We start from the raw sequence: 16,594 nt of genomic DNA, 5'->3' as shown, positions 1-16,594 counted from the left end.
TTCCAATTTTTCAAATAAAACTTATTAAAAAAATTCATTTATTTTCTTCATACCAAACAGTACTAAGTAATGGGTAGTTCAGACTTTTTATTTAAGTGTCCTGAGCTTCACCCAACCCAATTTCGGGCTTCAGAGGCAGGACCTTAATTTTTTTTAGAGCCCATCTACGTAGCTTAAAAATCCATTTCAAAGAAGGCGAGTGGGAGCTATTTTTATTATTTTAAAAGTCAGTTTAACGAATGTACTTTTGATAAACAGTAAACCAGACACAGCAGTTTTTGCCCCTTTTCATATTCAATGTGTCATTATAAATCCCTTTTATGCTTTCTTTTTTGTTTTTGCTTAATTTCTTTAGGCCTGCTGGGCCCAATTTATCACCCAAGAAGCAGAGGGGGTGAAAGCAGAACTTAGAAACATCCACGCTGAGAAAAATCAGAAGTTACAACTAGGATATAACTCATTCAATGTCACTACATTACCCCATTTAGAACTAACAACTACTGGTTGCAAAATATAATGAAAACTAAATTACATCTTTTACATCAATCTCAAAATAGAATTAAAAAAAAATTTCCAAAAAAAAAAAAAAAAAACGCTAGCCTTTCCAGCATGTCACCTCAATTTATAACTCAACTCTCCCTGCTTTCTTTGGAGTCTTCGTCAAAAATCACGATGATCCTTCTCTGTCTAGATGCTTGCAAAAACGTTAATTCTCCTGCACAATTAGATGTGCCAATGATCAAAAGACTCGATAAACTTTTCAACTACCCAGCGAAAAGAGGCATTCAGAGCAAAGGCACAATAAGTGCACTGAGACCACTGGGAGCTACTTTCTTGAGCTTCTATTACAATTAAGCCTTCGAACGCCTAAATTCAAACCATATCTCGTAGTGATTAAATAGCAAACTATCATGAGTATGCTTCCCAATATACTCAAGCCCCAAACTCGCGAGTCTCTCTGTGCATTCTTCTCCCCGCAATCGTGAACAGAACTTGATATTATGTGATATAAAGATTCGTCCTTCATAAGGTTTCAATCTACTGGCTAGCCTCTTCAGCCCAACCCAAACGAGCTTATCAGGCATATGAAGAAATACGGCGCTAGCATATATCAAATCATACATAACTCCAGAGCCAAACTTACTGAAATCCATGTCCTCTCCCTTCACAATCAAAGGGCGTTTGAACAAGAGGCCTTGGGAGGGAAGCTCATACCTCAATGCAGCCATAAGGGAGAGCTCATCCCTTTCAAGGCAATGAAAGTGCTCTGGATTTAAGAACCGAATAAAATGCAAGCCAACTCGAAGAGTACCACAACCAATCTCTAAGACACGGGAGTCTGGTCTGAGTTGAGAGGACTGAGCAAGAAATTCAAACACATCTCTTCCACCAGCCCAGGGCTCACCATAGTTGCTGTGGTGCTCTTCAACCAGGAGTTCCCCCGGGCAAGGCAGTGCAGTGTGATTATCTGATTCAGGTCCCTCATAGTGTGATATGCCCTTAAATCTGTAAGCAGCAGAAATACCATATAGTTCGTGCCAAACAAACTGAACTTAAAATTACAACAAAATGCATCACTGTGCACAAATGAACTAAGCAAAAACAACATTTTGATGTCTTTGAATAAGTATGCTAAGAGAAACAGAACAGGGCAGGTTTTCAGTTTTAGAGACATCTAATGAAAAAGAACATTGTTTGTCCTAAGGGTGCGATGATGAAATTGGTGCATCCAAAAAGAGTCTTGTATCAAACCAAATTGACACAGCATAGAGGTTTGAAGTAGGTGCTTTCTGGTGTTTAATTTGAACAAATTCTGCCATTATTGGAAACCAGACAGATCATTTCCGCATCTTCCAAATCACAAAACAACATCAGAAAGAAAGGAATCGTATACACAAATGAATCGCAGTATTAAAATGAGCACAAAGGCAAATTTCAAAAAAAAAAAAAAAGGAGGGGGCACAGTTAAAAATATACATCTTGGCGACCAGACAAATTCAACAAAACCATGCAGACTAAACTCAGTTTAAAATCAGCATATCGGCATAAGCAAATTTCCTAAAACTCCCACTTCCATTTCATTAAATCTCTCCAGTCTTGCTGTATCATGCGCCTTTACAATATATCCCTTAAATTCATTTAGCTAATCATTGATCTCGATTTCTAATCTATTTGCATTTTGTTCCAATTCTCTCTTGCAAGCTAGAGTTTCAGTTCAATTATATGTATGACGAACGAATGTTGTTGGTAACTACTGAGAGGAATATGAAGCTAGAGATCAAAGGATCGCCCATGAATAGGGAGATATCTTGGTGTTAAGGCAAGGTTTATTTCGGATGAGAACAGAGCAGCTACTAGACCCAAAAAAAAAAAGAGCCTATACCCAGGAAATGGACAAGAACAGGATCAACGGGTCTTACTGTCTAAGATCCTCGAGTTGCTGAGCCCTAGTGCGAGGGTTAATGCCCTTGCGGAGCACATTGTCATGCATATGAAGCCCGTTCAATTGGATCTGATATTTTACCCACTCTACGTCCTCCTTTGTTGTCGAAAAGGGAATATTGCCGCTACCCGACCCGGAGGTATCATCACGAAAACCGTTTCCACTGGAAATAGGTGTGTCAGCAGCTGAAGGGCAAGAGCAAGAAGAGAGCGTTGACAAGAGGAAGAGGAGGAAAATAGCGGCGGCCAAGGCAGAGAGAACCAGAGCCGGCACTGTCACCACTATGCCTTTCGACGCCGCCGGCGACGATGAGAGTGCCATCTATGATTTATCCCGTTCTCAGCGCCTGCGCAAGGCAGACTCTAGATCAGGGTCGGTGACGGATCTTCCCAGTTGCGGTTAATAATCGCCAAGGGGTTTTGTTTGGCACCTGCGGGCACGTCAACGACACCGTTTCAAGGCTCACCATCAAAAAAGTGTATTTTATATTTACATTAAAGCAGAATTCTTAAACAGACGATCCACTGTGTGGGTGATAATTACTCCATAGTTTATTTTTAAGCTCTACATCTGACCTAGTTCCCCCGATGCTCCAAGTGGCTGGCAATAAGAGTATTTGTTGTGAGCCTTTTATTAGTTTTCTGAGAGCCAAAAATCAGATACCGCTCATGTTTTATAGCTTTACGTAAGACTCATGTTAGGGGGCTGTGTTTATGTCATCTTCCCCGCTTATCAGCTTATAGTCCACGGATAACATATCTCTGAACTCGTAATGTGATTCCATAGTGCTCCTGGCCATCTCAAGATACTCGGGGTGCGAAGCAAAATACGGCTCTATCATACTTAGCTAGTTGCATCTCATGCCAACCATCTGAACAGAGCAATATTCTCAGTGCCTGTTTGGGAGGGTTTATTTTGAGTCATAAGAAGCTTATTTTTTGAAGAACCCCGATTGAAGATTGTGGTATTATTTGGTACAACTTGTGGGTTACTGAGTTTGAGAGCCGAAAACTATGCAAACGTGGGATTGAAAATAAGCTAAAGGAGGTAACTTTTACCTGCTTATGGCTTATATTCTCTCTCATTTTTGTCTCACGCTTGTCCCCTCATCCCATGCTTCTCCCTCTATCTCCCATCTGTCTCTCTCTCTCTCTCTTTCTTGGCCAACATGAGCATGTTGTTCTTTAATAAGAATGCGTAGATTAAATATTTCCTAGTGCTATAATATCAGTCCAATAAAATCCAGCCTTTTAAACATATTTTAATGATATTTTTTATTATGATATTTTAAATTAATAAATTAATCATTTTTTATTATTTAATAAAACTCATATTCATTTTGATAATTTTACAAACTAAACTTACTAATTTAAATTTATTGCATTATGTAAATTTATTTCTTTATTATTTTTCATTATCTAATAAAACTCATAACTATTTTAGTAATTTTTCAAACTAAGTTTACTTTTGTTCAATCATAATCTAAATAACATTTTATCCAATCTAACTTTTATAAAATTTAATCCAAATACAGTTCATATTACCCAATTTAACTTTTACTCAATCTCACTTTTTCAAAGGTCAAATTGCTCATAAATTACTTTTTCAATCGTCAATCTAAACAAACTCTTAGTGTGTGGAAGCTAGGAAGCCATATTGAGATATACACAGATAAACCGGTTGTGCCCGGGGGAGGATAAACCGGTTGAAGAAACTGCCGAGTATTAAACACGAGCACATCCTTTACGTGTTCAAACCTCACTCTATCATGCTATCAATGGCTAGTGCCTCTTATTAGGCTCAACTTAATTAATAAAAAAACAAGCAGCCGCATTTGAAGTGTTATTACATATTAAATGTGGGCAATTGAGAATTTGAACTGTGTATATGTGTTTTTTTTTTAATCTAAATTTCCACTAGATTGTAAAGCCAAAAAAATAATGCCTGGCCTTAGAATTTGAACTAACAATCTTGATTTATAAACTAATTTTTTTACCAACTAAACATGTTTTTTTTCAATTTGGACTCTCTTATGGTTTCTCATTATTTGTATTGCATGTATTTGTTTAAATATGTTTTTAACTTTGTCGTTATTGGTATTGCTGTTTTGATATTATTTCTGGTCTTTAACATAATAGCTAGTCAACTGATATGAATATATAAAAAAAAAAAGTTAAGTTAATTGTTTGAAATAAATAAGTATTATTATTTTTTAAATACCCCTGCTAATAATCATGTATATAAACACAAAGCATAAAGTAAATTAAGATTTTATATTTATAATTAAATTAAATATCAAATTAGATTTTATATAAAAACAAACCATTATTACACAATACATAATTTTTCTAATCAAACCATTATTGGCCGCGTGTCGCGTTAAATTGAGTCACTTTTTTTATACTATTTTTTGGCCAACACACATATTTTTTATATTATCCTCATCCTTGATATAAGAGTTAGTTTGATTTGATTTTAAATATAATATTTCAATCAACTTTTTCTATCATATTTATCTATTTTTTCTGAATGTAGTATTTACAGTAATTGTACGTGTTAAGTGTCTTATAAATAGTAATATTAATTAATACGCATGATTAACAAGGATATTTGAAAAAAAAAACAATATCTATTTACCACAAATAACTAACCTAATTAGTTTCTTGATGTAGTCAAATTAGCCAGCTAATTTTTATGTCAGTTACCGAGATATAGCACATGACAATTTATAGATAAAGTGATTGAATCTAGGTTTTATATTCCATGCTAACATCCATAATCACTTATCTTTAGGAGACAGTTCCCCGGGCTAATTTATAGAAATCAAATAACTGCATGCATAGAATCATTCTAGCAACTATAAGAACTATGTTGTTTGCAAATCATAAATAATACTCATAATTAACTAATTTAAATAGTTTAAAATATTAGTTAAATTAGTTAATATTTTTTTTAAAGCACCCTAATAATCTTTTTTGATTTCCTCTTTTCTTCTTATTTGCTTATTATTGAAGGAATATCAGTATGATTAATTTGAAAAAAATCGATAAGTATGTAAAATACGTGTTATATATAGGACTAACATCACTTCTCAAATTAAGTTTTACATTAAAAATCCAAAGGATATAATAATTATTTTATTTTACTTGCACATATTGAACTCCCCACAATTATTTTTATTTCTTTTAAAAAATTTCATAAAAACAAATTTTTCTTGGTTGGAAGAATTGAAATTTAAATACCCTATTTAAAAAAATCATCCAAAAGCCACCATAAGTTTAAAAATCTAGGAGTGTTTGATTAACCTAAAAAGTATTTTTAAAAAATACTTTAACGCAAGTCAAAACAAAATTTTTCTTGCATATTTATTTTATATATTGTAAAATTATTTTTAAAATAATAATTTTTTAAAAATCCAGGAGTGTTTCACCCAAACATTTTTTAATTTGATTTTTTAATTTGAGAACAGCATGACCATGAATGATCGATAAATTATACACCATCACTACTTTGAACTAATCTGAGAGTGAATGAAATATTAGGCAAGGAGGGAAACGGACTCCGTCGCTTGTTTGTTCCCGGCTTAAAGCCATAAAAATCAGACGCGAATCACGAAACCTGCTTCCCTAAAAAATGCGACCGTGGCAAATGCTGAAAAGCTAACGCAGGCCCCGAACTATCGGGAACGATTTCCCTCGGTAAAAAAGAAGTAACGATTTTCCGTTTTCCAGTCTGGAATTTTTCTTAGACGTGCAAGGACGATCTTGTCCTCGATTAAAAAACACAAACCCAGTCAAAGGACCTGCCGCAATAAAATCGAAGCCCAATTTTCACTCTCCTTTCTCTCTTCGGAAAAGCCTCCCTGTATCGTTGAAACTTCGGCAGTGGGAGGAGACAAGCTGAAGGAAGCTTCGAATTCTTACTGATTGAGGTTAGGACTTCACCATTTTCTCTACCTTTACATCTCTTCTTTCTCTAACTCGATTTTAAATTTTAAATTCTTATTTGTTAAATTTCTATTGCAAAATAACTCTCTGCATCTTACAACAATCAACATGGTTGGTTATGTTCCCGCGGGCCCTTGAATGCCTGACCCGATGATCGGCTTAGTAAATTTTGCTGTTAGTCCTTGTTGGGGCATTTTTTATTTTATTTCTTCGCTTTTTTTCTGTTTATCAGGATGTTGAGGTATGTGATTGCTTCAGGGGGTTTAATCTGTTGTCTCTTCTAGGTTTATTTTGATGATCGTGGTTTTTGCTTAATTCGCTTTTTGGCCCCCCCCAATAAACTCGATATGCTATATACATCTTTTGCTTGATTATTCCGGCATTGTGGAAAGAATGAGTTTGGGTTGATGCTATCCTCTGCAACCCTCACGGATAATTGTATGATCTGGATTTAAGTGGTTTATGGGCTCCTGGGCTGTGCCAAATGCTTTCATCTGAGTCTTACTTTTAATAGAGACTATTGTCCCCATGAATGGAAAGTTTTTCTTCGGTAATTTGAAATGCCCCTCGAATTTTTTGGAGTTTTAGACTTCTGAACAGAATGTCAACATTAAATTATTGTCAACGGGTTCTACGTATACGTTTTAATTTTTCACTTTCACTTTATATCGGTGAAGACAGAAGTTGGGTTGTTTTTCTGTGTTTGAAATTTAGTAATTAGTGTGGTGGACGAATATCATTTGATCTTGTATGCCTCCTTTGCATTTTCTGCTGTTAACTCCTTTATTTTATTGACACTTCGAGAATTATGTACTGTCATAGTTTCTGCAATGCATCGTGTGGGAAGCACAGGAAACACAAACAATTCAAGTCGGCTTCGTAAAGAGAAGAGATTAACATATGTTTTGAGTGATTCTGATGACACAAAGGTGAATTCATCATTTCTTTTTCTTTTTTGTTGTATCTAAACATCTAAATGTCATGGTTGTTTCTTGTAATTTGTGCTGCTGACCATTTTAAATTCAAACATATTGTTTTACAAAACCTGCCAATTCCCTGGGACTGATTAGGTTGTTTGTAGAAGTAATATATGTACATCTTTTGTGTAGTCAGATGAAAATAAAATTTCTCTGTTGTTTAATAGCAGCCCTCAGCGGTATACATATTTGCCCTCCTTATTTCTTAATATTTAACACTACCTCCTATTTGCACCTGGTATTTGACTTCATCAGGTGCTTTTTATTCATCCCTCAAAGATTTTGGTCAGAAATCCCCCCTTGAATTTTGTTTACGTTGCTCTTTCCTTCTTTGTTTGAAATTTATTCCTTTTCTACAGCACTGTGCAGGCATAAATGGTTTGGCTACCCTCAAGTCTTCTGTTTCTAATGGGCCTGATTATCTCTTCACCGGGAGCCGTGATGGCACACTGAAACGATGGGCACTGGCTGAAGATGCTGCAACATGCTCTGCTACCTTTGAGTCTCATGTTGATTGGGTAGCTTCTTTATTTATTAAATTTCTCCCTGCTTCACTTGTCAGGTTGTAGACGGATTTGTCAGTCTTGGGAAGGCATCGTTGTTTAATTATTCATCTAGTGGACTTTTGTTGAATGGAAAACTAAGAGATTTCTTGTTAATTATTAAGGTGCTTTTTTTTTTTTTTGAAGTCAAATTAAACGTCCAACCTTAATTGTTAGGTCCAAAATTGTGAGGTGGGGAAATTGTAAGCTATGCAATTAACTAAATATTTCTCATTCGTGGGATGAACCCAGAAAAATTAGTTAGTGGGGGCCAATTTTGTGCCTAATATAAATGTTAATACTATATGGAGCTATAATTTCAAATACTCATCGAAATTGATATAAAAATCATTAATTACTAAAGAAACAATATGTATTTGTAATCAATATAATAGAAAAATTATTATTTTAAGTATATATGTTTCAGAATTTCAAAAAAATTTAAATGGAGTTAAACACAATTTTTCTTGGGTGAGGGACAAATGAAATTTGTCAGAGGGGGCAATTGAAATTTTTAGGGGCAATTCATGTGTAATTTTTTTCCCCCCCTCATGAACAACTTCTATACATAATATTAGCGTTTTTGTTGGTGGAGCAAGTGCCCCCTATGGTGATGCATACAGATCGCTCCTTGATGTGGAACTTGTAAGTGATATATTGTTATGATGATTATTAACTTTCTTCAGTCTTCATTTGCAATGGAGGTTGGAAATTGCTGTATTGATATGCAATTACTATTTATTTTGCATTTTGTTGGAAACACTCTTATTTGCACTTTTTAACTGTCGTTGGTTTCTTTTCTTGGAATTAGAATCCATAATGAGGAAAAATCGTGAAGACTGGATTAGACCATGACGGCATTTCACAGCCCTTAATTTCTGTTGCACAAAAATTTTAAATCACATTGAAATTTGATTGCCTATCGACGCTTTGGGTGAGCGCCATCTGAGGCAACTTTCATGGGCACTGAATGCTTAACCTTCTCCTGTGGTCATCTTTTCATTAGTATTTCTTCTTTAGAAAAGCCAAATCTTTTGAAGTGTCTCTAAGCTAAGCTCACCTTGTCTAATTACACTATGTTACGCAGAAAGTTGAGCAAATAGTTTCTTGCAATGTGGCCCATGCACAATCCGTAATTCATGCACGAGTTGCCTGGAACATGATTAAGTTGATTTTGCTTCTGCAGGTGAATGATGCTGTTATCGTGGGTGATAGAACACTTGTTTCTTGTTCTTCAGATGCAACCCTCAAGGTTAGTCACACCTTAATTATTTTATTCTTTCTATTCTTCTTCCATGTTGCCATTAAATATTTTATTGTCTTTACTTTTTCTTCTTTCCTGTCGGGTGCCAGACATGGGATGCCTTATCTGATGGAGCTTGTACTAAGACTCTCAGCCAACATTCTGATTATGTTACTTGCCTTGCGGCTGCAGAAAAAAATGTAATGTATCCAAACTTTATGTGCCATATCCAATTATTAAGTCCATCAAAAGAGTAAGAAGGCCCAATTTTATGTTTCATATAATTCACTTCAAATCTGAAAGATAGCTTTTCTTATTGAATGTCATAGATAGTTTTGATTAAAAAGAAGTTTTTATCTTTATCAAATTCATTTTCTAATCTTTTTATAGTGTTGTGCATTTTAGAGCAATATTGTTGCCTCTGGTGGCCTGGGCGGAGAGGTTTTCATTTGGAATCTTGAAGCTTCAATCACCCCAATCTCAAAATTCCATGAAGTTATGGATGATGATTGTTCAAATGGTGTCAATGGTTCTGGCAACTCCCTAATAATGACAGGCTTACATACCATCAGCTCAAACAACAATCTTTCCTCACCCACTAGTCATTGTCAAGGGTATATTCCGATTGCAGCCAAAGGCCATAAGGAGTCTGTTTATGCATTAGCAATGAATGAAGGTGGAACACTTCTTGTCTCTGGTGGCACAGAAAAGGTACAATATGGCAATGATTTCATTTTTATGCCCTTTCTGAGGTCTCTTTTGAGTTATTGTCTTTTTAATTAAAAGCAGTGCTGCAGTGGTTCTCTTGAACCTACCATAGCTTAAATTTCATTGGATAGCCTGCAGGGTATTGTCATTGACCTTTGGCATGTGCTTTATTTATGCCTTCCTTTTCCTCAAGGTTGTGCGTGTTTGGGACCCAAGATCTGGATCAAAGACTATGAAGCTAAGGGGGCATACGGATAACATTAGGGCTCTACTTCTGGATTCTACTGGCAGGTTTGTTGGGTGGAAATTTAGGATCAAATTTGCAGCTGAATTAACAACTAATGGCTATTTCCTTTCCCTTGCGTGCCAAATATTTCTTCTGCTGTTGAGAAGCAGTGTTTACAAGTGATTGAGTTTGGAGCTTGCTTTTGTCTTTTTATTTGTATCTTAAAACTTCCCTCAATTTGTAGGTTCCTCCAGCTTACATATAACTATGACTTAAATGACATTATATGCCACATAGCTTTTTGTGGTTCAGTAATGCAGACGAAGAAAGAATGAATTTGGTCATTAATAATTTTTGCTGCTAGTCATCTGAGATACTTCAATCATTCATTTTTGCAGGTTTTGTTTATCAGGATCATCTGATTCTATGATCAGGTATTTTTTTTAAACAATAATAAAAGAAAGCTAGGGTAAAGTTTGTATATGATGTCATAAGCACTAAAATTTAGGGTTATATGGTTGACTGATCTTCCGTCTCTCTTCATAGACTTTGGGATCTAGGTCAGCAGCGATGTGTACATTCATATGCTGTTCATACAGATTCTGTTTGGGCACTGGCCACCAGCCCATCATTTAGTCATGTTTATAGTGGTGGGAGAGACCTTTCGGTGAGTGAAGCTATCATTTAAAATAACGTTGATGTTAATTATTATTTTGACTTGACTTTATGTGACATCTTCTGTCTAACTTGCTAAGTTTATCCTTTTAATGCCCTTTTTATTTGCAGTTATACTTGACAGACTTGCAAACAAGAGAGAGTCTTCTGCTTTGCACTGGCGAAGACCCTATATTGCAATTGGCTTTGCATGATGATAGTATATGGGTTGCATCTACCAATTCTTCAGTACACAGATGGCCTGCTGAAGGACATTATCCTCAAAAGATTTTCCAAAAGGGCAATTCCTTTTTAGCTGGAAACTTGTCCTTTTCCAGGGCAAGGGTGTCCCTAGAAGGATCCTCCCCAGTATGCTACATTCATTTCTCATAGGTTCATCTTTTTGATTTAGGGTTAATATTGCTTTGTCTATGGAGTAGTGTAGTGCTAGGGGAGCTCATAATGCCAGTTGCATGATATGCACCTCGTGAAGAAGGAGCATATTGTTTACGTATCATGTTCTATTTAGGATGATAGGATTTGCCTTCCAATGATTTTAACTTATGAACTTAATCTTCATGTAGTTCTCTGTAGTGGGCACTAACTATCTTTTTTGTTGCGAAAATTTCCATCTCAATAGGCACCTGTTTATAAAAAACCAACCTTAACTATTGCTGGTACCCCTGGAATAGTGCAGCATGAAGTGCTCAATAATAGGAGGCATGTTCTGACAAAGGTAATGTTGATGTTATCTGTACATGTGCTACATGTGACTGTTGGTGGTGTTACTTATTCTGCTGCTTAATTGCTACCGTTTCTGTCTGTAATCTTGTGAACTAATAGAGGGCTCAATTAACAGGATACTGCTGGTTCAGTGAAACTGTGGGAGATTACAAGGGGCGTTGTGATCAAAGATTATGGAAAGGTGACCATTATTTGGATTTTTCTCCGTATGTAGTTGGAATGATGAGACATCTTTTATGGAAATCTTGACTTTTGGGGAAGGAGCTTAGTCTGCTTACTGATTCTTATCTGCAAGTTTCAACTGTAGCTAACTCAAAATGTCTCATGCTTTGAATGTCAACTTTTTAGGTTTCGTTCGACGAGATAAAGGAAGAGCTGTTTGAGATGGTATGATTACAGATTGACAACATTGTAGCAATCATTTTTATTGTTACTGATGCATCCCCGCAACACCCCCCCCCCCAAAAAAAAAAAAGAAAAGAAAAAGACAAAATGAACAATCTACAGAGCTTATTATTTCCGTCTGGTTTTTATTTTCTTTTCCTACTGCCTTAGGTTAGCATTCCTGCATGGTTCACTGTGGATACCAGGCTTGGAAGTTTGTCAATCCATATGGACACTCCCCAATGCTTCTCTGCAGAGATGTATTCAGCAGACCTTAATATTGCCAACAAGCCTGAAGATGATAAGGTAAATGGAACTCTGTTCATAATCAATTCACCTGCTTATTTCTTAAGGGTGCTTTGTGGATTTTGCTTCTATTATATCTATCTTTTGATCTATCTATTTATTATTGCAAGAAAGCTGAGGATTGCTGCAACTTTTTGTTGCCCGCTCTTCTGTTTAACTTTCTCAGTCATGCTGCTGCTCCCTTTTCTTTTGGTCTGATTAAGGCACTGCTTTCCCTTGTTCTACACCAGTCACACTACTTGTCTATTTATCTAAAGGAATGAATATGAAGTTGATTAAATAATACATCCTAATAATTAGATATAAAATCAAAATTGACATTTTTAAATTTTATCTTTTGAAGATTTTGTTTTTGCTTTCTTCTGGCTCTAATTGGGATTTGAATCAAGAACCTTCGGTCTAAAGAATGATTACTTTATTTATCAGAGTGAATAGGACAGTTATTTTTGTGGAGCTGACAGAGGCTGAGTATTATTTTGTGCTTTTAGAATATCCAGAAGTAGGTTTCGTTTATCCATTTTGTAGTGCTTTATTGTATCCATATCTAAAGCTTCCAATGGCACCATGAGGAGCTTACAATAATTTGTCATTGACTATCCGTTGTTAATCTCATGTTTCAATAAATGTACTGAAAGGAATTAAATGAGTCTGGTTATATTTCTGAAGGTTAATTTGGCTCGAGAAACCCTTAAAGGGCTCTTGGCTCATTGGTTGGTGAGACGAAAGCAAAGAGTGGGATCTCAAGCTAATGGGGAAATAGTAGTACCTGGAAAGGAAAGTAGTACAAGAAGTCTTATCCATTCAAGAATTGAGGTTGATTGCAGTACCGAGAATGATGCTAAGGTTTATCCTCCATTTGAATTTTCATTTGTTTCCCCTCCATCCATTATCACTGAGGGCACACGTGGAGGTCCATGGAGGAAGAAAATTACTGATTTAGATGGAACTGAGAACGAGAAAGACTTCCCCAGCTGGTGTTTGGACTGTGTATTGAATAATCGAATGCCTGCAAGAGAAAATACTAAGTAACTTCTTGTCTTCTCTGCATTTCCCCTTTTCTTTTCAAGACTTCCTCTGACAGTGTCTGGACCGTGTACCTGTTACCTTACGGAGAAAATGCCCAATAACATTTTGTCCTTTTTGTTTCGTGATCCCTCTTTTTTTGAAGTGGTTGCGTTTTGACTATGGCCAAGGCTTCAGTAAAGAAACCATGCTCATAAGATGTTCATACTAGTTGGCTGATGCTGCATAGAATCTATTTTTTTTGGTCAATTTTTTAATAACTTAAAGCCTTAATTGAAATATATATTCTGTCCATTCATAGTTGCTGTTGTCCTTGTTTTCTCAATGGTAAGTTCACTCTAGAGAGTTACATGGTCAGCAATGGTCCCTGCTGCCTGTTTCTGCTGCTGAATTTTCTCTAGGTTTTTGTCATTAATAGATTGAATTTATTATATTTTATTTTCCATTGGACAAAAAACCACAAAGTTTTCTTAGGGATTTGAGTTGGGAGAATGACAAATAAAGACCTTGAAAATTATTAAATTCCAAATCAAGATTCGTTACACACTTTAACAGGTTTTGACAACACTTGACTTACAAATAATAACACATTTTTGTAAAAATACCTTATTTGGAATTTTGTAATTTCCATGGTCTTTTTTTGTCATTTCGCATTTGAGTTTATTACTCACAGTGACAATCCTATCATTCTGGAGTTTTTCATAATTATGAATGCTTAATAGCTAAAACCAATTATGTAAAATTCCCAATTATATTATAGATTCTTTTGTAAAACCCATGCAGATGCAGTTTCTTCCTGCAACCATTTGAAGGTTCTACCGTCCAGATCCATACACAAGGAAAACTAAGTGCTCCACGTATATTGAGAATTCACAAAGTAAGCAACGGTATTTCATAGTAATGTTTCTTGTACAACGTATCCCAGAGTTATTGACATTTGGGAAAGCATTATTTTATGAATCAAGCAGTCATTCTCTTATAGCAATGGCTGTCTCTATATTAAATGAAATGCCATGTAGGAAGAGAGCAATGTGATACACCTTGATTTATGTAGTGTGGAATTGCGTCTTTTTGGGTGTCAAAGACACTAACATTAAATTGTGAGGGGTCATACACCTACCCGATATTCAAAAAAGCTGGCCGCGACAATTTTCTCTACTTGTGGAACTATTATCTCATGACTCATGTTACTCCCCATCTTTTCTTTTCTTCAATAGTTGTTATATGTGATTGACAATAAGCAATTATCATTAGAGAATATTTTGTTCTTTAAATTATATGTTCTTAGCCAACAAGAGTTGGTTTAGTTAAGTAGTCTACTCATAACCTACAAGGTCGTGAGTTCGAATTCTATTGCCAATGTAAGAATTTTGTTGGTGGGCGATTTGTAAGTATCTTTGTAAACGCTCTTTGAGTCTGAAAACATGCTCTAGCTCTGGTGAGCCCTTGGGACCCAGTTCACCTGAGTCACAGTTATATGTTCTCCTATTAATTTTTTTGTTAATGAATTTGGCCTTAATTTTGGCTAATTATCTAAAATTGTGTAAGTACTGAACAAATAAGAGAAGAGTAGCTATCATTAAAGAATATTTTCTCCTTTAAATTATAATGTTCTTTCATTAAATTTTTGTAAATGATTGAGCCTTAATTTTTGTTATTTATTTAAAATTGTGCAAGTATTGAGATAGTAAGATTTTTGTTTATACGGACACATATTCAGCGGCCAATTGATAAAGTTTTGACGGTTAGTTGATAATTATGAGATTCAAAACTATATTATAGGTGTTTGTCCTTTTATATAAAGCTGTCATTTATTGTTGAGACACTTTAAATGAGAGAAAAGTTGTAAGAGCGAAAATGGCCTAACATCCTTATATGAGCTGAAGCAAAGGCCAGGGAAGGCACCGAAAATTGATGAAAGCGTGTCGTATGTTATCAGTTTTTCTGTTTTCTGATGACTAGACACCACCCCCCCCCCCCCCCCAAGAAAAAAAAAAATTCCAAAAAAGGAAAGGTTTTGATTGAAAGCTGTACTCATCCTGACTTTCTTTCTAGTAGATGCTGTGTTTTGGAGAAGTTAAGTGCTCCTTTTTTTCATGCCCTTCTGTTGTCTAGGTTATTAATTATGTAATAGAAAAGTTGGTCCTTGACAAGCCACTGGATAGCTCAAATACCGAAGGTAGTTTTACCGCTGGATCTGCACTTGGGGATGGATCTTTTCGATCTGGATTGAGGTCTTGGCCAAAGCTTAAACCTTCTATTGAAATATTGTGCAACAATCAGGCAAGTTTATAAATTGTTTGAAATGCTGTCTCTTGACAGTGCATATGATACCATTGTCTAGATGCTAAAATTGAGTTAGTCTTGGCATGCCTCTTGAAACCTTTACTGCTTCCCTTGGTTTCTCATTTCAGTGTTTTTCACAAGACATTGAGGTCATTTATTACACTTACGGAGTTGTGGTCTTCCTTTTGGTCTTGGTATAAATTGCAAAGCTACCACTTTGACCTTCTTCCAGAGAACATGCTGCAAAATTGATTAATATGGTCATTAAGTTCAAATGTGGGCATACTAAACACAGACTATATTATCATAAAATTTAATTATTATGGACCTTGAAATTCTTGCTTTAATTTAAACAGCAATTTGTGGAAGCTCCCTCTATCATTGTCTGGGTTTACTTTACTGGATATGGCAAGATGAGTTGAAACTGAGACTTGAAAGAACAATATCTCCAGAAATATGTTATAATTTTCGTTATGAAAGTGTAATTCAGACCTTATATGCCTCAAGTGTATTCAACATAATAGATCGCAATTATCGAATTTCATCTGTAGTACTATCATGGGTGGGTGACTGTATTCTTAGCTGTAGTGTTTTGGTATTATGTTTCCAGATGTTGTCTCCTGAAATGAGCTTAGCGACAGTGCGTGCTTATATATGGAAGAAAACAGATGATCTGATCCTCAATTACAGGGTGGTTCAAGGCAGGTGATGGCAGATTGTGCAAAAGGTGGGTATGGCACCAAGACCTATGCTTAGCTTTATCTGTTACAAGATGTTCGTGCTTTTGTGTCTTTGGTTTCTTCATTTCTTTTGGTAAATTATTCCCCCTTCCCTAAGAGATGCCCAAACTACATACCTCTATATCTCGAAAAATTACATTCTCCTTAAAATTGGAGAGTGTATACTCGGTCTTCCTGGAAAAAACTAAGTTACAATTTCACCTGAATTGACCAAAATACCAAGTGTTGGCCAGAAACTATGGGCCCTTTTGTTTTTGTTCTTTGTTTTTTTATTCTCAAAACAATTTTATAAAATTGTTTCTTAAAATAAGTTTTGAAAACAAAAAACAAAAAGAATTTGTTTGGATAATAATTTTAAAAATCATGTTTTG

The 16,594-nt window shown here is 35.5% G+C and overlaps 2 protein-coding genes across 2 annotated transcripts; one reads left to right on the top strand and one right to left on the bottom strand.

The window, feature by feature from the left end:
• Positions 1–423: 423 nt before the first annotated feature.
• Positions 424–2,803, bottom strand: LOC114749100 (uncharacterized). The gene is made up of 2 exons (XM_028937576.1): positions 2,421–2,803; positions 424–1,506 (listed from the first exon to the last, which is right to left on the bottom strand). The coding sequence occupies exons 1-2, from the start codon at positions 2,762–2,764 to the stop codon at positions 852–854; spliced, it is 999 nt and encodes a 332-aa protein (XP_028793409.1). The 5' UTR covers positions 2,765–2,803; the 3' UTR covers positions 424–851.
• A 3,246-nt stretch (positions 2,804–6,049) lies between these two features.
• On the top strand, positions 6,050–16,206 carry LOC114749099 (WD repeat-containing protein 48). The gene is made up of 18 exons (XM_028937575.1): positions 6,050–6,374; positions 7,213–7,319; positions 7,727–7,885; positions 9,096–9,161; positions 9,263–9,352; positions 9,558–9,863; positions 10,054–10,151; positions 10,485–10,520; positions 10,633–10,753; positions 10,873–11,109; positions 11,381–11,476; positions 11,600–11,665; positions 11,833–11,871; positions 12,040–12,174; positions 12,841–13,199; positions 13,981–14,074; positions 15,313–15,480; positions 16,094–16,206. The coding sequence occupies exons 2-18, from the start codon at positions 7,221–7,223 to the stop codon at positions 16,190–16,192; spliced, it is 2,268 nt and encodes a 755-aa protein (XP_028793408.1). The 5' UTR covers positions 6,050–6,374; positions 7,213–7,220; the 3' UTR covers positions 16,193–16,206.
• Positions 16,207–16,594: the final 388 nt, after the last annotated feature.

Source organism: Neltuma alba, unplaced genomic scaffold (genome assembly GCF_004799145.2).
Source record: "Neltuma alba isolate B1F8T4 unplaced genomic scaffold, ASM479914v2 tig00005946_pilon, whole genome shotgun sequence".
In the NCBI taxonomy this organism is placed as follows: domain Eukaryota; kingdom Viridiplantae; phylum Streptophyta; class Magnoliopsida; order Fabales; family Fabaceae; genus Neltuma; species Neltuma alba.
The sequence above is the reverse complement of the archived record's forward strand: the minus strand, read 5'-3'. Positions and strand labels throughout refer to the sequence as shown.

Coding starts and splice junctions, on each gene's coding strand:
- LOC114749100 (XM_028937576.1), bottom strand. CDS start 2,764: ATGGCACTCTCATCGTCGCCGGCGGCGTCGAAAGGCATAGTGGTGACA. Junction 1,507..2,420: donor CAACTCGAGGATCTTAGACA/GTAAGACCCGTT, acceptor TGCTGCTTACAG/ATTTAAGGGCATATCACACT.
- LOC114749099 (XM_028937575.1), top strand. CDS start 7,221: ATGCATCGTGTGGGAAGCACAGGAAACACAAACAATTCAAGTCGGCTT. Junction 9,864..10,053: donor TCTCTGGTGGCACAGAAAAG/GTACAATATGGC, acceptor CTTTTCCTCAAG/GTTGTGCGTGTTTGGGACCC. Junction 15,481..16,093: donor AAATATTGTGCAACAATCAG/GCAAGTTTATAA, acceptor TTATGTTTCCAG/ATGTTGTCTCCTGAAATGAG.